This window comes from Alosa alosa, chromosome 3 (genome assembly GCF_017589495.1).
Source record: "Alosa alosa isolate M-15738 ecotype Scorff River chromosome 3, AALO_Geno_1.1, whole genome shotgun sequence".
Taxonomy (NCBI): domain Eukaryota; kingdom Metazoa; phylum Chordata; class Actinopteri; order Clupeiformes; family Clupeidae; genus Alosa; species Alosa alosa.
The window spans coordinates 32,034,460-32,057,929 of NC_063191.1; the positions used below are offsets into that span (position 1 = coordinate 32,034,460).

The 23,470-nt window shown below is 40.7% G+C and overlaps 1 protein-coding gene across 3 annotated transcripts in view; it reads right to left on the reverse strand.

Moving 5' to 3' along the window:
* The window catches only part of armc8 (armadillo repeat containing 8), a 272,052-nt gene that overhangs the window by 109,394 nt on the left and 139,188 nt on the right, over positions 1-23,470 (reverse strand). For all 3 annotated transcript variants that reach the window (XR_007193229.1, XM_048239967.1, XM_048239966.1), the window contains exon 12: positions 4,019-4,114. Coding sequence is in view for 2 of the 3 variants with exons in the window: in XM_048239967.1 (XP_048095924.1) it covers positions 4,019-4,114 (96 nt within the window). In the remaining variant the exon portion in view is untranslated. The remainder of the gene's footprint in view (positions 1-4,018; positions 4,115-23,470) is intronic.

A 23,470-nucleotide genomic window follows, 5' to 3' on the forward strand; every position in this document is an offset into this window, starting at 1 on the left:
ATTTTTAGTAATCTGTCCGTTGAGTCCTGCAGCTGCAAAAGTCCTCCATTGCAAACGCTAACTGGGTAAAACGTAAACACGGAAGTGATGTAGCCTAGTTCCCGCCTTGACGAGTGACTTGACAGATTGCAGATCGAATTCCCATTTGAATTTTGCAACACAAAGAGCGTGGCAAAGTGCAATGCAATCACGGGGAGCGTTCTACTAGCATTGTCAATGTTTATTATTAACTTGGTAGCCCTTGGATACTTTTTGTTGGGGGAAGTGCTGTGTTGGAAGGTGCACTCACATTTTTAGTTCTCTGTAGATACAGCATAGCCTACATATGTTGGAGACTAGTGCACTGCTGGCAGGGGCCTCAGAAATCACCATAAACAATATTATTTGTTTGCAATAACAGTTTATCAGATAATGCAGTATACATGTCTTGGTATCTTTTACAAAATCAAAAAAGTCTACCAGTGTTTTAGCCGAAAATAGCAGAGCTACGCAAACATACCAGTGCACAATGGTGTAGGGCACGTGCATAGAGCAGGGGTTCTCAATTTGGTTTTGGTTCCAGGGTCCCCTTGTGGGAGAATTTTTTTTCTGAGGACCCCCATTCAATTGTATGTTGACGATGTGGACTGACAGTTAAGCTACACAACAGTAGGAATGGTTCATTATGACCTGAGTGAAGTGATTAGTACTGTAGATGCAATAGTCTGGAAAGTCTTTTTTCCATACTTATCCAGATCAAATTCCATACTTTTCCAGGTTTTCCATCCTGCGTAGGAACCCTGGTGTGTGTGTCTGTGTGTCCTAATGTCTGTGGCACGCATATCTCGCTGACCGTTTGTCAGACTGACCTAAGATTTCGTATGTGGCTCACGCATGGCACAAAGGTGTGCAATCTCGATTTTTAAGATTTTTGAATGCATATTTCAAAATATGCTTATTTACGTAGGACGTTTATCGCTGCACTGCACTGTTTCCAGGGGGACCAGTTTCAGGGGAGCTCCACTTTCACTTTGATGATAATCATCCAAACACTGCGACTGACTATCATGTCTGTACTCAACAATAAAGACTCTCTGTATGCAGTTTGCTTGCATAAAATGATTACGCGGATTTTGCAACAATACGCCAACAAACAAACACGGGTATGTAGTGACCACTCAAAATAAAAGTATGTGCAATAAACTGACGCTTCGAATAGCCCAGGCTAGTGAAAGACTGAGCGACGTCACTTATGCTAAAGACTGTTTTTGAGTCACATCGTTGCAAATTTCAAACAATGATGCATCATTCCACAAAATGGTTTGTCTTCAGTATTAGGAAGTTAATCAGTAAGCTTTACACATTTAGCCTTAACTCAAACCAGTTGTTAGGCTTATGTCATTCTGATCTGTAGCAATGTCACACGCAGCCATGCCTACATTTATTACACATTTATTAGAGGCCACATTAATTATAGGCTAATATATTATAATATTCAGTATTCATTATTGAATGCTTAGCTGGAATGATGTTTCCCTATCATCCTATTTTTTAAAGCAGGCATATCTGTGGGCATGTAATTGGGCTACGGGTTTTCTTCAGGAATGGCATGTTTGAACGGGCACTGCACTAGTAATAATAACAAAAAAATAGCAGAGACATGAGTGGAATCATTCACTATTTAAGGAAGGCAAATATAAGTGGGTCTTTAGGCTAGATTTGAAAACCGCCACTGAGGGTGCAGATTTGATGTTATAAGGGAGGCTGTTCCAAAGCTTGGGTGCTCTAACTGCAAACGATCGGTCACCCCTAGTTAACAGTTTATTTTCTGGAACAACTAAAAGTCCCCAGCTGGAGGATCTGAGGGGCCAAGCCGGACAGTAGGGGGTTAATACATCTTTTAAATAGTCAGGTGCCAAACCATGTAAGGCTTTGATAGGTTATAAGGAGGATTTTAAAATCAATCCTAAAACTCACTGGCAACCAGTGAAGATTGACCAGAACTGGGGTGATGTGTTCCCTAAATTTAGACTTTGTCAAAACTCTGTCTGCTGAGTTCTGAACAGTCTGTAAACGAGAGATGGATTGACGGTTTAGACAGAAAAACCTGGCAAAAAAACCTGACAAGCTGCTCTTGTGAAAAGTCCTTTAGTGTACTGCATCGACAGCACTCCTGGCTGCGTCAAACAATGGAGCAGAGAAGGATTCACAACCTTGCAGTCATGTCAATTGAAAATAACAGTGCAGCTGAGCTGTGACAGAGTGATAATCCATTTTATCTCCCTTCAAAACAGAAGGTATTCTTTGATGCTTCCACCCACAAAGTAGACAGCTGTGAGTGCAGCCACTGAAAGTGACATACTTTAGTTAGCTGAGTGACACCAGAGGGATAGGAATGAATAGTTGATGTTGAGTGGATAGTTTTTGTTTACTACTGCCTTTATGTCTTTTTGTTGTTGATTTTTTAGGCATACGGTCTTCTCATTTGGCAGAATAAATCTTTGAGAAACATTTATATCTAATTTGTTCTGTGTTGTCTAATTTCATTAGGACCTTGAACTAAAGTACCAGTGACTAAACTAATTAAGGAATGCACCACACCATTATGTTACCCTCTGTTCAATGTATAGAAGAGACTGTATAGTCTTCAGACACAATAGAGATATATCGGTGGCAGGCAGAAACAGGCCTCGGAAAGATAGCATGAAAGAGGTCAGTTATGAAACTATATATTTTTAGAAATTATAGGCTATAACACATTTACATTTTACTAAATGCATTGATGGATATTGTTTCTTACATCTTTTCCATGAACTCACCCTGACATGTATCATACCAACTCAGACTCGTAGATATGGTATCAAAATATAAAGTGGTCAGGGCAACATTACTGCAAATATGCAAACAGACTATTTCTATAATATACAATTTCTATTCCATATCTGAACCCATGACATTAGCCTACCCAAACCTCGACCTCAACGTTTTGGACAAGCACACCAATGTTGGCTACTTTGTTACCCATCTGAAATAACTCCTCTAGGTTTGTTGCCTTCATCTTTTCTGTTTTCATTGTTTACAAAAAAAAAAAAAAAATTATATCAATGATGGCCTTAAAGTCTTGAGTCAGGCCCGAATTCTCCCATTTGCGTGTAACTCGCAAGTCCTTTTTTACATGCTTCCAGTTACGCACTTTGCAGTTATGCAAATCAGTTCAAAGTAAGTTGCCACACGCCCTTTGGTGCGTAATAGGCTACAAGAAAATTCCTGACACTTGTGAAATGATGCAAAAACTTCTTAACAAACAAACAATTTTCCTCCAGGGCTCAATGTTCCATCAGTCAGTGTCAACGAAGTTAATCAAGCAGTTCAAACGTAACTTTAGTACCAAATGAAAACGAGACCTTCCTTAAAAAAAGTCAGGCTGCGTGAGTGGGAGAAACCGATGGAGAGTGCGGGAAAAGTTGAGGACAGAAGAATTTAAAATAACGTTCACTGTGCTTTCAATAATAAAGACGCTTTTTTTTTTTTATTCAATAAAACCATGACCTTATTTCTTCATTCCGAGCTAATGCAGTAGGTCAGCCTTTGGATAAAGAAATGGGCTATAGCCTACATTTGAACAAGTGAACATTTGAACACTTTGACAATAATGTATTTTGAGTAAAATACACATTGTTACGCTGTTTTTATCAATGAAGACGTCGATTTTGGTTGGTTATTACATAATGCACCATATTGGTAACACTTTATATTAAGACACATATTCACCATTAATTAGCTGCTTACTAACATGTATATTAGTAGCATACTAGCCATTTGTTAGTCATTATAAGTCACTAGACCCTTAATTAAGAATTTCTCCTATGTAAGCTCCTAATTACCCCCTTTAGCACTGATGCACATCATATGGCCTATTATGTCAGATATGAGAGAGATTTAATATAATAAAACATAAGACACATAAATAAGGAATATACAAAGCCCCTGTTCATATCAATCCTGTCAGGCATTAAGTATTTGATGTGTAGTAAGTCACCTTCTTACGGATGTCTTCATCATTAGAGCCAAGTGATGCATAGAGCTTGAAGGCAGCTTGTCTGAGCTCATGAGCATGCTTCAAATCATGGTCTAGCTGCAAATAGAGAAAGTACAGTTATTTATTATTGGAATAATAAGCAGTGAAACATGTAAAACTACCCTTCTCAATCCATTCTTATCTTGCCTTATGTCTTCAAAGGATCTCTGTAGATGTTTATATCCTCAAATTTGGTAAGGTCTGCTGTTTATTTTGATATATGGTTTGCCATGTATTGATAGAAGAGTTTGTGAGATATTCCACGATAATGGGTGTGCAGAATGTAAATATGATTTAATTTCATGTAAATGCAATGTTAATTTTCTGCTCTTTCATGTGATGTGTGAGATATCTGTGAGAGACGAGTATTCCGTGAGCAATACAACAGAGAAGGAGGGGTGTGAGTTTGGACACAAATTTTGCTTAAGCTGTGCAAATGAAATCTTACACATTTATTGAATATCTGTAGATGTGTGGGTTAAACATCCATTAAATATTTGCAGATGTCTTGTTGAACATACACTCACTGAACACTTTATTAGGTTCACCTGTTCAACTGCTCATTAACACAAATATCTTATCCAACAATAAAATGGCAGCAACTCAATGCATTTAGGCATGTAGACATGGCCAAGACAATCTACTGAAGGTCAATTCAAGCATTAGAATGGGTAAGGAAAGTGATTTAAACACAGGCAGGTGTGAATATTTCATAAATTGCTGATCTACTGAGATTTTCCACACAGATCTTTAGGGTTTACAAAGAATGCTCAGAGAATGAGAAAATATCCAGTGAGAAATTCTCTGGGCAAAAATGCCTTGATGCCAGGGATCAGAGGAGCATGGCCAGACTGGTTCAAGCTGATAAAAAGGCAGTACTTAAAATAAGTTTACAACAGAGGTATGCAGAAGAGCATCTCTAAACGCACAACACATCAAACCTTGAAGCAGATGGGCTACAAGTAGCAAGAGGACCACACCAGGTGCCACTTCTTCCAGCTAAGAATAGTAAACAGAGGCTACCATTTGCACAGGCTCACTAAAATTGGACAATACAAGATTGGAAAAATATTACCTGGTCTGATGGGTTTCGAATTCTGCTAAAACAATTGGATGATGAGGTCAGAATTGGCGTAAAGAACATGAAGGCATAGTTCAGATCGTGGAGGTGGTAATGAAATGGTGTGGGGTATAGTTTCTTGGGCAGACTTTGGGATCCTTTGTATCAATTAAACATTACAGAAATGCAACAGCCTACATGAGTATTGTTAGTGACCATGTCCATCCCTTTATGACCAAAGCGTACTCTTCTTCTGATGGACGCTTTCAACAGGATAATGTACCAGGTCACAAAGCTCAAATCATGTAAAACTGGTTACTTGAACATGACCATGAGTTCACTGTACTCAGATGACCTACACAGTCACCAAATCACAATCCAATAGAGCACCTTTGGGTTATGGTGGAACAAGAGATTCACATCATGGATGTGCAGCCGACAAATCCGCAGCAACTATGTGATGCTATCATGTCAATATAGACCAACATCTCCAACATCATACAGTCCAACCCAGTATTAGCAAGGCGTTCCAGGTGAACATCAGTTGAGCCTTCAAATGTTCAACAGAGATTGACTAAATGTTTTACTAATAATCTGCTTAGCATTTGTATATGCATAGTTGAACACTTGTACAAATAAATTGTAGTGAAAATAAGCAAATATACTCATGAATCATCACTAATAATCTGTTAAACATCTACAGAACAGAACTGGACGCAGACACCTTCAGTCATTCTCTCACAGAATTGCATTTTAAACAGCACTGACTATTTAGAAACAGAAGGAAACATGAACACGGCACTAAACGACCAACAATGTCAAAAGTAGTATCCTGTCCTGTAGTACTCCTGTCCAGTTCTATTTCTCCATACATGAGGTCCACAGAAATGACAGCTTTCAACTAGAAGTAAACATGAACACGGCACTAAACGACCAACAATGTCAAAAGTAGTATCCTGTCCTGTAGTACTCCTGTCCAGTTCTATTTCTCCATACATGAGGTCCACAGAAATGACAGCTTTCAACTAGAGTGCCATTTTCAAGAAAATGCTAACACACCTCAACAGTGACGTCCCAATCTAGGCCCGGAGGAAAAAGATCCATTCGTTTTATAATATATTATATGCCATAATATTGTAATCGTCCGTCCAATGTATACATGTACTTACAACCAGCAGTCATGTAAATACTTTTGAAATATAGCACAGAGAGGATATAACTATAACTGATCTGAGTGCACACTCCCAGCTAAATGCCATTGACTCATTCTAAACACAAGCCACAACTGACTTAACATTGTGGAAGAATACTTGCACTGTTCAGTTAAGTTAACTCCTTGAATTACAGGTGGAGTGTTTGTAATTAGGGTTTGAAACACATTCACATTATATCATTACCCTGAAGGAGGTATTGCTGAAATGCAATGAGTAGGGCTACACCTCAGACGCACATGCAACAAACAAGTCCAATAAATCTGTGTTGGCCAATCATGTTTTTTTTTTTGTCCAATACCCAAAGCTTCCTTACTCTAACAGCAAGGTCACCTATTTACTGACAGTATTGTAGATCACTTCTGTTGGAATGTTCTAAATTTTAGCGATGACAGCTATAGAAGTGCCATAGGCCCAAGCACGTGGTAGAATTCTGCTGTTTGTTTGTAATTTGACAGACCTTCCTCACATAGAGACCGTTGCTAATGTGATTTTTAGAGATTGTAGATTGACTACCCAGCATTCCCAGCACAACTTTAGACATCTCTAAAAGACCACAATACAATCCAAATTGATCATTTAGCCTAAATCAATATATTGTATACTTTTTACATGCAATATTCTTATTTAACTTTACTATTATGACAATCATATAAAAATCATAAGTGGGAGTGACACCACGATTATGGAAACTATCACTAGTTCAGCTAAGTTATATTCTCCAAAGAGCCATATTGACTGACAAGGCAATATTACACGGTTTATTACAAATAGTTGGCTATTGCACAATTGCCATTAAGCAATTTGTGATTCTCTGGGTCGAGGAGAGCAACATTGCAAGGCTGGTTCTCAGTAGACAGATAGGCTACGGCTAGGAAGGTGCCCCTTTTACAAGTTAGTTTAAAAGAAAAAATACACTTTTTGAAGATGTCATAGACCAAACCAACACTTACTAGCATAGCCTAGTAGCATATGTCACATAAGATTTGTCTGCATATTTTTTAAGACACACCAGGTAATATTTGCAAACTTGGCACACTGTTTGGCCATGAACCAAACTAGTCAAGTCAAGGTTAAGCCATCTTTTTAAATTCTTTTCCTGATCCACAGTTCAACCAGAGACTTTCTAATGAGGACACACAGCACTCAAATAATCTCCCATAGAAATGTATGGGGTTAGTTTGTAACGCAAACATGGCAGTCATCTACACATATTCCGCCCCTTCCTCTGCCAAAAGTTGACATTTGGGGCAGCCGTGGCCTACTGGTTAGCGCTTCAGCCTTGTAACCGGAGGGTTGGCGGTTCAAACCCCGACCAGTAGGAACACAGTGCCCTTGAGCAAGGCACCTAACTCCTCACTGCTCCCGCTGTTGATGCAGGCAGCTCACTGCGCCGGGATTAGTGTGTGTTTCACTTCACTGTGTGCTCACTGTGTGCTGAGTGTGTTTCACTAATTCACGGATTGGGATAAATGCAGAGACCAAATTTCCCTCACGGGATCAAAAGAGTATATATATGTGTATATATCGTGCCAATCATGTGGTTATGTTGTGAATACATTGTGCGAATAATGTGTAGTGATCTCGCAGCTGGAGCAAGGTTGGTGTCGTGAAGCCTTGTGCATGTGCAGTTCTGCCAAATAGATGCCCGATTAGTGCTCTAAAATGCTACCCTTTTTCGTAAACCTTTTGAAAGCTCTTGCTTTCTCCATGGCTCAGTGGTTGGCAAGGTCCTGGGTGAAATTTACAGAGGTCTCACAAGAGATGTGAAACTCATTGACTATTTATACACAAGCAGTAATTACAATCAAATATGTCATAGATGTGGAAACTTACCCTTAAACCTGGGTGTGTCAACTTGTGTGTATGTTATCAGGCCAAACTTTCAAGGATATATAAACTTTTGATCAGGGCCATTTAGTCAAATTATTATTTAGAATTATCACCCAAAGAGAAGAAATACTCTTTTCTGATCGCATGGTAGGGTGGCTACTAATTCTGAATAACTGGACACAGATGAAGTAAATTTGGTAAAAAAGTTTAATCACTGTTCCATATCAATGCTCATTTAATTATAACAACCATAGTAAACGACAGTTGAGCCTGGAAGCAGACTTCGTAACAATGGAATAAACTCTAAACAAGCTAACTGTCCACCGTTATCCCTTTCAGAACCAAAGAAAGTTGTACAACAAACTGAACAAGTTGGCTTCTTTTTAAACTGAACCGCTTGTTTCCTTTGCGTGCTATAAAGGCACTATTGCCTATAGTGGAAACTGGGCGATAAGGAGGATAAAAGCCTTTGAGGTGTCCCAACATGCGGAATTAATGAACTTGGCACTGCGTGTTGGGGAGTTCATTGCCTCCGACTCGTCCATTATATCTGTATATTGGGACACCTTGGTGGCCGCTATAGCTATAATTGCTGTTGCTGTTTACATCCCGCCATCAGCTGATGCAAACGTTGCATGTGACGTCATCAATATGGTCACCGCTAAGTTACTCACACAACATCCAGATGCCTTCATGGCAATTTCAGGGGACTTTAACCATACTTCTGTCTCTGCAATACTTCCAACTTTCCAGCAATTTGTGAACTGTTCCACCAGAGACAAAAAAAACATTAATATAAAAAATATATGCAAATGTGCAGGACTCTTATAATTCCACAGCTCTGCCCCTACTTGGCAGGTCAGACCACAACCTGGTTCTCCTCACACCCATTTACACACCCATTGTTCAACAGCAGCCGGTGACTACAAGGACAGTAAGGAGGTGGTCACAGGAAGCTAATGAGCTTCTGCAGGAGTGCGTTGAGGTCACAGACTGGGATGTGCTTCGTGAACCCCATGGCAATGGCATTGACTCGATAACGGACTGTATAACAGAATACATCACCTTCTGTGTTGACAATGTCATACCAACTAGGAAAGTAAGATGCTTTGCTTATAAGCCCTGGATCACCAGAGATCTAAAGGAGTTATTAAATAAGAAAAAGAAAGCCTTTAGGGATTGTGACAGGGCTGGCAGCACTGTGAGGATCATGTCCTTTGATTTCTCAAGTGGTTTTAACACCATACAGCCTATGCTACTACATGAGAAGCTGTAATGGATGCAGGTTGACACCTGTTAACTCATTGAGTGCCAAAAATGTAATATTACCTTTTTCCTTCCCATGCGTTGAGTGCCAAAAACGTAATATTACGTTTTTAGCTTTTTTTTTAAATTACGAAACTAGACACTCTAACACACCTTATATGTGATTTTGGGAACTCTGTGATGAATGGAAATTAAATATATGACGATCAAAAACTCATGAAAACGCATAATCTGGACATTTTATCATAACTCGGTTGCCGCTTTGGGTCGAATCAGTGACGCATGCACGTCAGGTCAAAACCAGGCCATTTTCGTGGGTCTATCATAGGGCTGTCACTTTTGTGAAAAAATCCTGTTCGATTCTTGAGACATAATTGTTCATTGAATCGATTGTAAAATCGAATTTTCATGTCTAAAGACGTTTCAATTTTCAACGGCAAATATAGGACAATCCACAAACAACTAACAGGCATTAGGACGAACGTAAAGGGGGCGCTTGAAGATGCACAATGGCGTAAAGTTTCACACAATGACAAACAGGAGTGCAACATTCTCGAAAAACAATAAGCAGAGTGGACTGCCATATCATCAGTGAAAAACATTACTGCAGGCTTCAACGTGGCTGCGTTTACAATTAGAAATGTCAAACAAATTTAGCCCTCGTGGGAACTCCACGACTGCACAGTTTGCATACCGCTTTGTCCTTCTCCATAGTTTGATATACCCAAACCCGAAGTGCATCCATATCGAACTCCTCAAGTTATTAGGGCCTATCACTCATTATCTCTCATGTCGCACAGGTTGATCACGTTGTCCTCAATTTTTGGCAAAACACCAGCAGCACAGCAGCCGATTGAAAAAGCTGTTTCCGGTCGCGTAAAATTGGTGGGAATTTTCTTTTTTTTAGCTTTAAATGCTTACTGCACTTCGAATTCTTTGTTATTTTTCTGCTTGTTCCTGAGTTTTGTTACATCTATCTTTTTCATTTGTTTAATTCGTTTAAAATGAATAGTGTACAGTGGGTCCCAGTTAAAAATTTACACTTCATTCACGATCATGGTGAATGGTGAAATGTAAGTACAACTGCAGCCGCTTGGGGGCAGCATAGTCCGCTGTGGAGTTCCACGGTCGAACCAGACGGCGCGATTCGACAGCAAGGGCTGTGATTGGCGAAGTTTTCAGTCGCGTTTCTCTGTGTTTTTAGCAGCCCCTGCAACATGCTAGTCCACTGTAGCCTAAGCCTTGTACATAATGTTAAACATAGTTTTGGATTCAGTGGCAAGATTTCTTGATTGTACAGTGTCTGTCTCTCAGTAATGTTTTAAAATGAGAGCTTCGTCAGCTGGCAGTAGGCTACTTTGTCGGTAGTCATGAGAAGTTCACTTGCTAACAGAACATAAATATGCTGCCCAGAAACCTTGTGAATAGTTCTGATTTTTTTTACTACACTAACGAGGTTGAAATATAGACTTTGCCTACAGCATCTCCTTAACAGTAATGTTAACAAAATGACAGCATTCATATGACAAAGAAAAACGAATTCGGTCACTCAAGACTGTGCCACAGCAACCGTGTAGGCTACAGTCCTACCCAATAGGCATACTCGAAGCAGATAGCGTTGTCTGACGGTCGAGTGGGTTAATGCAGTGTTTCTCAAACTTTTTCAGATGGAGGACCACTTAACCAATAAAAAATGCATGGACCACCTAGCTAAAAAAAATATATTAGACCTACTTCAACAGTATATCAGCACAATAGGCCTACTCACTGAACCACCTTGCTTATTGTATTTTCACTTTGCTTATTGTGTCAGAGGATTCATATGATTTAAACTGGCATATCTTACATAGACAGTGTTGCAGAACTGTTTGGATTTACATACAAGTTGGTTCAATATTGCAAACAACTCATCTATATCATATTTTACCACGTCTGCTCGCGGACCACCAGTGGTCCCCGGACCACACTTTGAGAAACACTGGGTTAATGCACGTATTTCCAGAACAGGTCTGCAACTTTCAGGCAGTTCTGAGTTCGAATCTAGGCAGGAGCAGAGCCATATAAAGGCCTAGGCCTATTGTTATCATTTTTTGCAAGGTGTTGCTCCTGGCAATACTTGTTTATAAGACGTTTGGTGATTAATTGATAGCTGTTTTTTGGGACACGCAAAACGTTCTTTATAATGAGCGATCCGGGGAGTTAAAATGACTGTCACGCACTGTTACAACTGTAGGCTACAATGATTGCAATACAAAAATATCGCGGCGTGTTAGTTTAGTTAGTTTTGTACTTTTGCCTCATGTGTTTTCAGGTTTGAGGGCTTTTTGGCAAGATTGACCTTGGTTAGACTCTGCATATGTTATTTCTCCATTATGGAAAATAAAGTTAATTTTCGACACATGTCTGTTATTAGTTCAATAGTGTTGCTTGTTAAAACATGTGACTAGTGAAACTCAAATGATTTTAGAAATATTTAGCCAAAGCCAAAAGTGTTAGAGAAGGAGAGCCCGGTGCAGCTCAGATGTCTTCTTAATTTTTTCTTTATTCTTTAGTAAAAGGTGCAGAACATTATTAAACTTTGACTAACGCTTTACGATGTTCGTTAGTCAAAAACATCGACACATCGAAATGTTAGTCAAAGTTTAATAATGTTCTGCACCTTTACTAAAGAATAAAGAAAATTAAGAAGACATCTGAGCTGCACCGCACGCCTCTCCTCTCTAAAATATCTGTCCTGGCCTGGTTGCAACGGATTATGGCCAAACGACAGAAGCGCGGAGAACCCTCCTTTGTCTACCAAAAAGTGTTACTTTGTGCCCCAAGGCTCCCCCACTGCTTGTGAAAGAAGGGGATGGGGGAGGGGGCTTAACGTGAAAAAAGCTTAATGTCACAAAACGGCAACGAGTCGCTTTTAGGCTACAGGCCTTCATAATGGTAGGCTACAGGAAGTGGGGGAGGGTATGGGATGACCAGAGCCGTCATCTATCGTCTTTCCAGGCACACAGCTCGTTATATAGCCTATCGACTGCCTTAACAGATAGGCTTTGCTCTTGGGTTTGGCCTTACAGCGAACTCAATGCTCTTGTTGCTTGCAGTTTGTTAAATAAAGCGATGCAGATTACATTATTTATTTCTGATTAATTGCATCTTTTGATGTATTTTGCAACATTTGCTTGTTAGGCTGGGCTACTGTCAATGTCCTGTACAGGTCAATGTTCAACAATTGCTGGTGTAGGCCTAGGCTATTAATCAATTAGGGACTGTTCGTTATTTATTTAATTAAGGGGCTACCGGAGGAGTTTTGGGAGCGTTAGTCAAAAAAGACGTGACCCTCCCTCGCCAGCAAGAATTTTTTCTATGACCCTCCAAAGTGATTGAGAAAAAAACGCATGACCCTCCCCAGTCCCAACAATTTATTGATGCCTTAGGCTACTGGGTCAATTTGGGAGCTTGCATGCTACCACTCCTTTCATAAAATGCCTTGAAAAGGCTGTCGTTTGCACAATTTCACAAATAATCACCGGACCAAAACAAACCTGTCAACTTTTCCCCGGGTTTATCGCCGATTTTTAACTTTTCCTCGCTGTCTTAGGAGGAGCTGCAGGGCCGTCGCAAAGGGGATGCGAGGCCCTGTCAGCGAACTTGACAGATGCAAGGCCCTTTTCACTTACGTGCATGAAATCATGCGATAGCTTACTTTACACATAGCCAAGGCTACCGTCGGTTGTATTTTAATAGTAGCCTAGTCTAATAAGCTACACCAGCTTGCCTTTAAGAGGGGAAATTCAATTGTATAGCCTATAACATTAGCTGAGTCACATATTTTGCCATATGGTGTTTATCATAGGCTACATCACGAAACCAAATAGTGTAACAAAGGCGAACACTTTAACAGGGGGAATTAATTGGGCATGAATCATTGTGCTGAACGGTATTTGTCAATGAGCAGAAACACACACGACATTCAAACTATTGATAAGATGTACTGGTCTGTATCTATAGGCTAACATTGGACAAATAAATGACACTGACTCATTACATATCCTGACTCAGGAAAAAAAAAAAAACTTTTCTTGCTTTGCCGCAAACTCAGCAATGAAATCATAGGCCAGTTTGCAGGTAGCCTAACGTCTTTTTCATAGAAGGGAGAGCCCAGTCTCTCCTGTGACATGGAGGTGCGCAAATAGTTTTTAATAGCCTGTTCAACTTCGAAAAGCTTTGTTCACCCGAGGCCAGTCACTGATCGCAATTTCAAAGTTCGAAAGCTTCATCTTTTTTTAAGTTTTAAGTGCAGTGGCCCCTATCTGCCCCTTTGGAATTATATCTCGAGCCTATTATAAGGTCCAGTGCGTTATGTCCTGGGATTCGATGTGCTCAAAAAAAAAAGAAAAACACTTTTTTTATAGATGGTTATGAGGAGCAATGTGAGAGAGAAATTTGATGATCATTGATCGTTGTTTTGGGACGTTAAGCCTTTCCATAGGCGTCAGTGAAGGAGATTGAAGAATGACCATTTTTTTATACGAAAATATTTCTTAACTACAAAAACTCAGTGTCATTCAGACTCAACCCTCGTTGTTTTATTATCTTTTTCGTTGTCGTTTGAACGTTGGCAAGCAGGCATGTTGCGGTTGCAATTTAAGTGAAATTTCTACAGTAGGCCTACAACATGCTGTTAGGCTGGGCTACTGTCAATGTAATTTGTACAGGTAAATGTTCAACAATTGCTGGTGTACAGGTTATATAATCAATTAGCTAAATCATTTGTCCAGCTGTTTAAACATTTTTTTAGCGGCTACATTCAAACGCAAAAAGGTGCTTTGATATATTTTTCGCTTGAACGCCGGGCAAGCAGGCATGCTTTGGTTGCAATGAATGAGGATAATTGCTTTTTTTTTGCATTATTTTGAATATGACTCGCTCCAGTCTCAACAGCACGTACTTTTTCCACACGCTAAGTTCTAACACACATACTGTAGGGCCTATCCCCTCTCGCTTTCTCTCTCTCCATCCCTGCACACGGTGCTTTCTTAAAGGAGCTGCACCATTTTACAACAATTGCATCTACATTTTCATATTAGAATGTTTTGTCAAGTGTAAGCTTAAACTACCGCGATCAATTTAAGTTCCCGTGCCCCGCCTGCGTCATGGAAGCAGTAAGTCAGTCGCATCAAAAATAGTAGTGGCACCCAAGTGACACCTTGTGGTTGTTTGTGTCAACTGCAGTTTGTGCCATTTCTGCTGAGAAAATGGGGTGCGTGATTCATGAAGGAACCCGTCCAAACTTAACGGGGACCCACTGTACATATTTGGTTAAAATCGATTCCCTATTTTAGTTTTCGAAACTTGTGTTGCTATAACACAGAATATGCAGTGGCTGTACAAAAATCATCAACAATGGTCTAGATTGCTGGCACTCTAGGACAAAGCTTCCGAAAACAGCTTGGCATTCAGTGAGTTAACAGAGTACAGGCAACTGGTGGACCGTTTTGTGACATGGTGCAGGAGCAACCACCTTTTCTTGAATGTGGCTCTTATAGACAATAAACTGGATTGGAGGTACAACACTGAGGCTGTATACAAGAAGGGTCAGAGCAGACTCTATTTCCTGAGAAAGCTCAGGTCATTTAATGTGTACAGCAAAATGTTGCCTTTTCTGCCATCTGTTGGGGCAGTAGCATTACAGCCAGGGACACTAAAAAACTGGGTAACACTTTATTTTAATGTGTCGCTGTTACAGTGTACCTACCTAATTAGGTACAGTGGTACAACCTGTGTAACAACATGTACTATCAGGTACTATCATTGTATTTTGCATTATGTATTTGTGGGTACCTACATATAGTTGTTACATTGTAATACTGAGTGCTTTTACAAAACTTTGCCAATTTGCCTAAATTTTCATCAGAGGCAAAGAGCTGACCTGAGACCTGCTGGATAGGGTAAATTTGGTCATGATAGATTTGATATACAAACCATTCTTAGCTCCAGTCAAGGCCTCATTGTCTTCAGTGTACATGTAACAGCTGTGCTGCTACAACCTTGTTACTCTTTGATACAGTGGAATAAACCTATGAAGTGTACCAGTTAAATACTTACAATTACATATTACATGTATGTTGTGTCATTGGTGTCTTGGAACTTGTCTGCCATTACCCTACATACTGTAGTACATGTATCAACTGTGTTGGTACACATTTATTACTCTTTTGATACAGTGGAATAAACCCATTAAAATAAAGTGTACCAGTTAAGTACTTACATGTACATATTATATACATCCTGTCGATGATGTCATGCATCCTGTAATTGATGTGTTGAAACGTGTCTGCTGTTACACCACACAGTACATGTGAATTAGTAGACCTGTTCCAAGACATCGAAGACACAACATACATGTCATATGTACATGTAAGTAATTAACTGGTACACTTAAATAGGTTTATTCCACTGTATCAAAGAGTAACAAGGTTGTAGCAGCACAGCTGTTACATGTACACTGAAGACAATGAGGCCTTGACTGGAGCTAAGAATGGTTTGTATATCAAATCTATCATGACCAGATTTACCCCATCCAGCAGGTCTCAGGTCAGCTCTTTGTCAGCTGATGAAAATGTAGGCAAATTGGCAAAGTTTTGTAAAAGCACTCAGTATTACAATGTAACAACTATATGTAGGTACCCACAAATACATAATGCAAGTACAATGATAGTACCTGATAGTACATGTTGTTACACAGGTTGTACCACTGTACCTAATTAGGTAGGTACACTGTAACAGTGACACATTAAAATAAAGTGTTACCAAAAACTGAATAAGATGGCATTGTGTTGGGACTGCTCTAGAGCCCCTGGAGTTGGTGGTGGAGAGAAGGATGCTGCACAAACTGTTAAACATATTGGAAAATACCTCACATCCACTACACAAGTTACTGGTTAATCAAAAAAGATTTTTCACTTGGAGGCTATGCCAACTAAGCTGTAAGAAAGACAGATACATTAAGACTTTTTTACCCACTGCAATAGCACTTTATAAATATAGCTGCAAGCAGCAATGAGGGGGCCAAGCTGATAAGCAGTTGAGCAGGAGTTGGGATTGGATTGGACTGGATTGGATTGGATTGGACTGGACTGGATTCAAAGGTCACCGAATGTATTGTGTGTCCTTAAGACGTACTCCTAAGACCACATACCAAGTTTGGTTTAAATCGGTGAAAGTGTTTTTATAGCACGGTGAAAGTGTAATTATAGCACCCCTAGTGGTCAAAGGTCATCAAAATAATTGTGCAGTCTTAATATGGGGTCATGACTCCACATAACAAGTTCAGTTTCAATCAGTGAAAGTGTTATAAATATAGCGCCCCTAGTGGTCAAAGCACACCAAATTAATTGTGCATCCTCAGGATGTAGTCCCAAGTCCACATACTAAGTTTGGTTGCGATAGGTGAAAGTGCTAATCATACCGCCCCTAGTGGTGAAATGTCACCAAATGTATTGTGGGTCCTTAGGACGTGTTCACGAATCAACGTACCAAGTTTGGTGTCAATACGAGAAAGTCTTCCTAATTATAGCGCCCCTAGAGGTCAAAGTACACCGAATGCATTGTGCGTCCTCAGGATCGGGTCCCGATTCCATGTACCAAGTTTGGTTTTGATACGTAAAGGCGTTACTGAGATATGAGCTAATTTCCTGTATCTTTAGCGGCCCCCTAGTGGTCGAAGATCACCAAATGTATTGTGTGTCCTCACGATTGGGTCCCAAGACCATATACAAAGTTTGGTTTCCATATATGAAAGCATTGCTGATATGAGCCTACTTCCTGTGATTATAGCGCCCCCCTAGTGGTCAAAAGACTCCAAATGTATTGTGCATCTTCAGGATGGGGTCTCAAGTCCATGTACCAAGTTTGGTTTAGATATGTGTAAGCATTGCTGAGATATGAGCCTACTTCCTGTGATTATAGCGCCACACAGTGGTCAAAATTTACCAAATTTCTTGAGCCTCCTACTAATTGGGTCCTGAGCCCATGTAACAAGTTTGGTTTTGATAATGCGAAAGCATTGCTGAGATATCCCTTCACTTCCTGTTTGGTAGCTTTCAGCCAATTTTGATTGGCTGTTACGGGCTTAACGGTTTTAGCTTTGAAGACCAAGTTTGGTGTCAATCAGAAAGTCTTCCCCTATTATAAGCCCCTAGGGTCAAAGTACACGAATGCATTGTCGTCCTCCGCAGGATCGGGGTCGATTCCATGTACCAAGTTTGGTTTGAAAGTAAAAGCGTTACTGAGATATGAGCTAATTTCCTGTATCTTTAAAGCTGCCCCCTAGTGGTCGAAGATCACCAAATGTATTGTGTGTCCTCAACATTGTCCCAAGACCATATACAAAGTTTGGTTTCCATATATGAAAGCATTGCTGATATGAGCCTACTTCCTGTGATTATAAGCCCCCTAGTGGTCAAAAGACTCCAAATGTATTGTGCATCTTCAGGATGGGGTCTCAAGTCCATGTACCAAGTTTGGTTTAGATATGTGTAAGCATTGCTGAGATATGAGCCTACTTCCTGTGATTATAGCGCCACACAGTGGTCAAAATTTACCAAATTTCTTGAGCCTCCTACTAATTGGGTCCTGAGCCCATGTAACAAGTTTGGTTTTGATACGTGAAAGCATTGCTGAGATATCCCTTCACTTCCTGTTTGGTGGCCACGCCAATTTTGATTGGCTGTTACGGGCGAACGGTTTTAGCTTTGAAGACAAAAAGGGATAACTTCTTTGAGGCTTGGACTGAAGATTATGTGTGTCAAGTTTGGTGTCAATCAGACAAACTTTGTGACCTGAGAAAACTTTTAGGTGTTTTTGATTAAATCCAAAATGGTGGCTGGATCTATTACATTGACATCACAAAATTCACATCTGTCGGACTTAGGACATCCCACAGTATTAACAATCACCATTAGTAAGTTTTAATTCCAAACACAACACCCGTTACAGGCCAAAAGGTAATTTTGCTAATTATAGCGCCACCTATAGGTCAAAAGTCATGATATTTATTGAGCCTCCTCCTTATTTGGTCCTGACTCCATGTACCTAGTTTGGTTTTGATACGTGAAAGCTTTGCTGAGATATCACTTCACTTCCTGTTTGGTGGCTTAGCCGCTAATTTTGAATGGCTGTTACGGGCGAACGGTTTTAGATTTGAAGACAAAAAGGGATAACTTTTTTGAGACTTGGACTGAAGATTATGTGTGTCAAGTTTGGTATCAATCAGACAAACTTTGTGACCTGTGAAAACTTTTAGGTGTTTTTGATTAAATCCAATATGGCGGAAAATCCATCATGGCGGAAAATTATGTCATAGGGTGCGTTGAACTCGGCTTGATTTAAGGATTCCAACGATGTCTCATATTTGACAATCGGGCCAACGGATCAAAAGTTACTTGCATGAACGCACGTCCAACTTTGGCCTGTTGGTGACGCTAGAGTGCTCGAGATGCCGACTTGAAACTTGTTGAAATTAATCATGGGACTGTGCCTAATTTGTGTGCCAAATAAACTTTTTACCAGACGGTTCTATGGACTGCCATAGACTTCCATGACGGAATAATAATAATAGGAAAACGTAGAAACACAATGGGTGCCTTAGCAGCTTCGCTGCTTGGCCCCCAATGACTCTCCCCCCTGAGCAGAGAGAGAGGAATAATATTTTTTGAATAATGTATGTATGTATGTATGTATGTATGTATGTATGTATTATTGGGGACCAAGCAGCGAAGGCACCCATTGTGTTTGTTAGTTTTCTTATTATTATTGGGGGCCAAGCAGCGAAGCTGTGAAGGCACCCATTGTGTTTCTACGTCTTCCTATTATTGGGGGCCAAGCAGCGAAGCTGCGAAGGCACCCATTGTGTTTGTTAGTTTTCTTATTATTATTCCTCTGGCATGGGAGTCTATGGCAGCCCATAGAACCGTCTGGTGAAAAGTTGTGAAATTTGGCACACTAATTAAGCAAAGTCCCATGATTAATTTCACCAAGATTCAAGTCGGCACCTCGAGCGTTCTAGCACCACCAACAGGCCAAAGTTGCACAAGCGTTCACGCGCGGAACTTCTGACCATTGGCCTGATTTTGAAAAATGAAGTACTGTTGGAATCCTTGGACCAAGCCGAGTTCAACGCACCCTATGACGTCAATTTCCGCCATGATGGGAAGTTCCGCCAAACAGGAAGTGAAGTGATATCTCCGCAAGGTTTTCTCGTGTCAAGACTAAACTTACTACATGTGCTCAGGACCCAATTAGGAGGAGGCTCAAGAAATTTGGTACACTTGAACACAGTGTGGCGCTATAATCACAGGAAGTAGGCTCATATCTCAGCAATGCTTACACATATTGAAACCAAACTTGGTACATGGACTTGAGACCCCATCCTGAAGACACACAATACATTTGGTGACCTTCGTCCACTAGGGGGGCGCTAGAGATACAGGAAATTAGCTCATATCTCAGCAACGCCTTTACGTATCGAAACCAAACTTGGTATATGGACTCGGGACCCGATCCTGAGGACGCACAATACATTTGGTGTACTTTGACCACTAGGGGGCGCTATAATTAGGAAGACTTTTTTGTATCGACACCAAACTTGGTACGTTGATTCGTAAACACATCCTAAGGACCCACATTTAATTTGGTGTGCTTTGACGACTAGGGGTGCTATAATTATCAACACTTTCACAGATTTAAACCAAACTTGGTATGTGGACTTAGGAGTACATCTTGAGGAAACACAATAAATTCGGTGACCTTCGAATCCAGTCCAGTCCAATCCAATTCAATCCAATCAAGTCCAATCCAATCCAATCTAACACAACACAGTCAAGTCCAGTCCAATCCAATCCCAACTCCTGCTCAACTGCTTGGCCCCCTCATTGCAGCTTACAGCTATATTTATTATTATTCCGTCATGAAAGTTTCAGCCCATAGAACTGTCTGGTAAAAAGTTGTAAAATTTGGCACACAAATTAGGCACAGTCCCATGATTAATTTCACCCAGTTTCAAGTTGGCACCTCGAGCACTCTAGTGCCACCAACAGACCAAAGTTGGACGTGCGTTCATACAAGTAACTTTTGACCCGTTGGCTCGATTGTCAAATACGAGGTATCGTTGGAATCCTTGGACCAAGCCGAGGTCAACGCAACCTATGACGTCATTTTCCGCCATGATGGATTTTCCGCCATATTGGATTTAATCAAAAACACCTAAAAGTTTTCACAGGTCACAAAGTTTGTCCGATTGACACCAAACTTGACACACATAATCTTTAGTCCAAGCCTCAAAAAAGTTATCCCTTTTTGTCTTCAAATCTAAAACCGTTCGCCCGTAACAGCCAATCATAATTGGCGTCTAAGCCACCAAACAGGAAGTGAAGTGATATCTCAGCAAAGCTTTCACGTATCAAAACCAAACTCGGTACATGGGGTCAGGACCAAATAAGGAGGAGGCTCAATAAATATCATGACTTTTGACCTATAGATGGCGCTATAATTAGCAAATTTACCTTTTGGCCTGGAACGGGTGTTGTGTTTGGAATTAAAACTTACTAATGGTGATTGTTAAAACTATGGGAGGTCGTAAGTCCGACAGATGTGAATTTGTGACGTCAACGTAATTGATCCGGCCGTCATATTGTATTTAATGAAAAACACCTAAAAGTTTTTACAGGTCACAAAGTTTGTCCGATTGACTCCAAACTTGACACACATAATCTTCAGTCAAAGCCTCAAAAAAGTTATCCCTTTTTGTCTTCAAACCTAAAACCGGCCGCCCGTAACAGCCAATCAAAATTGGCGGCGAAGCCACCAAACAGGAAGTGAAGGGATATCTCAGCAATGCTTTCACATATCAAAACCAAAATTGTTACATGGGCTCAGGACCCAATTAGGAGGAGGCTCAAGAAATTTGGTCAATTTTGACCACTGTGTGGCGCTATAATCACAGGAAGTAGGCTCATATCTCAGTAACGCCTTTACGTATCAAAACCAAACTTGGTATATGGACTCGGGACCCGATCCTGAGGACGCACAATACATTTGGTGTACTTTTACCACTAGGGGCGCTATAATTAGGAAGACTTTCTCGTATTGACACCAAACTTGGTACGTTGATTCCTGAACACATCCTAAGGACCCACAATACATTTGGTGACGTTTGACCACTAGGGGCGGTATGATTAGCACTTTCACCTATCGCAAAAAAACCTGGTATGTGGACTTGGGACTACATCCTGAGGATGCACAATTAATTTGGTGTGCTTTGACCACTAGGGGCACTATATTTATTAACACTTTCACTGATTGAAACTAAACTTGGTATGTGGAGTCATGACCCCATATTAAGACTGCACACTTATTTTGGTGACCTTTGACCACTAGGGGTGCTATAATTATAAACACTTTCACCAATTTAAACCAAACTTGGTATGTGGTCTTAGGAGTACATCTTGAGGACACACAATAAATTTGGTGACCTTTGAATCCAGTCCAGTCCAATCCAATCCAATCCAATCCAATCAAGTCCAATCCAGTCAAATCCAATCCCAACTTCTGCTGAACTGCTTACCTGATTGGCCCCCTCATTGCTGCTTGCAGCTATATTTGGGGGCCAAGCAGCGAAGGCACCCATTGTGTTTCTATGTTTTCTTATTATTGGGGCCAAGCAGCGAAGCTGCGAAGGCACCCATTGTGTTTCTATCTTTTCCTATTATTATTATTACACATCTTTCCTCTGCCATTGAAGTCTATGGCAGCCCATAGAACCGTCTGGTGAAAAGTTGTGAAATTTGGCACACTAGTTAGGCAGTGCCCCATGATTAATTTCACCAAGTTTCAAGTCCGCACCCCGAGCGCTCTAGCGCCACCAATAGGCCAAAGTTGGACATGCATTCACGCACGTAACTTCTGACCCGTTGGTTCGATTTTGAAAAATGAGTCATCCTTGGAATCCTTGGACTACGCCGAGTTCAGCAGTTCCATCCAGTTAATTCTAATGCGTGCGTGCAAGGGTGGGGCGGGGTAGGACGGGCGGCGGTGGGTTGGCTGGGTGAGGGGGCAGCGACACTCAGCCCTGGTTCAGCCACACAAAATCAGTTATGTTTTGATGTGAAACTTGACCTTGTAACTCAGCCAATCTTGGGGTTGTTTGACATGGAACTTGCTGTGACTGCTTAATGCTATATGCCTGATGCCACGGCATTGAGTTGCATGGCAAATCTGGCCTGCTGAACTGCCTGATTGGCCCCCACATTGCTGCTTGCAGCTATAATTGGGGGCCAAGCAGCGAAGCTGCGAGGACCTCATTGTGTTTCTACGTTTTCCTATTATTATTATTATATGCAATGGAAGTCAATGGCAGCCCATAGAACTGTCTGGTAAAAAGTTGGGAAATTTGGCACACTAATTGGGGACAGTCCCATGATTCATGTCACCAAGTTTCATGTCGGCAACTCGAACCCTCTAGCGCCACCAACAGGCCAAAGTTGGAAGTGTGTTCACTCACGTAACTTTTGACCCGTAGGTCCGATTTTCAAAAGTCAGGTATCGTTGGAATCCTTGGACCAAGCCGAGTTCAACGCACCATATGTCATTTTCTGCCATGATGGATTTTCCGCCATTTTGGATTTCATCAAAAACACTTAAAATGTATCAGGGGTCACATACTTTCTCTGATTCCCACCAAATTTTACACAGATTATCTTCAGACCAAGCCTCACAAAAGTTATCACTTTTCGCCTTCGAAGTATTACCGTTAAGCCCGTAACAGCCAATCAAAATTTGCGCGGCCGCCAAACAGGAAGTGAGCTCATATCTCAGCAACCCTTGCAGTCATCAAATCCAAACTTGGTATATGGACTCATGACCCCATCAGGAGGACGCTCTAGAAATTTGGTGACCTTTGACCTCTAGGGGCGCTGTAAATCAGTAACATGCCTTTTTTGGACTGTAGCTGCTGTTGTGCCTAGAATTACAATGTACTAGTGGTGTCTGGTA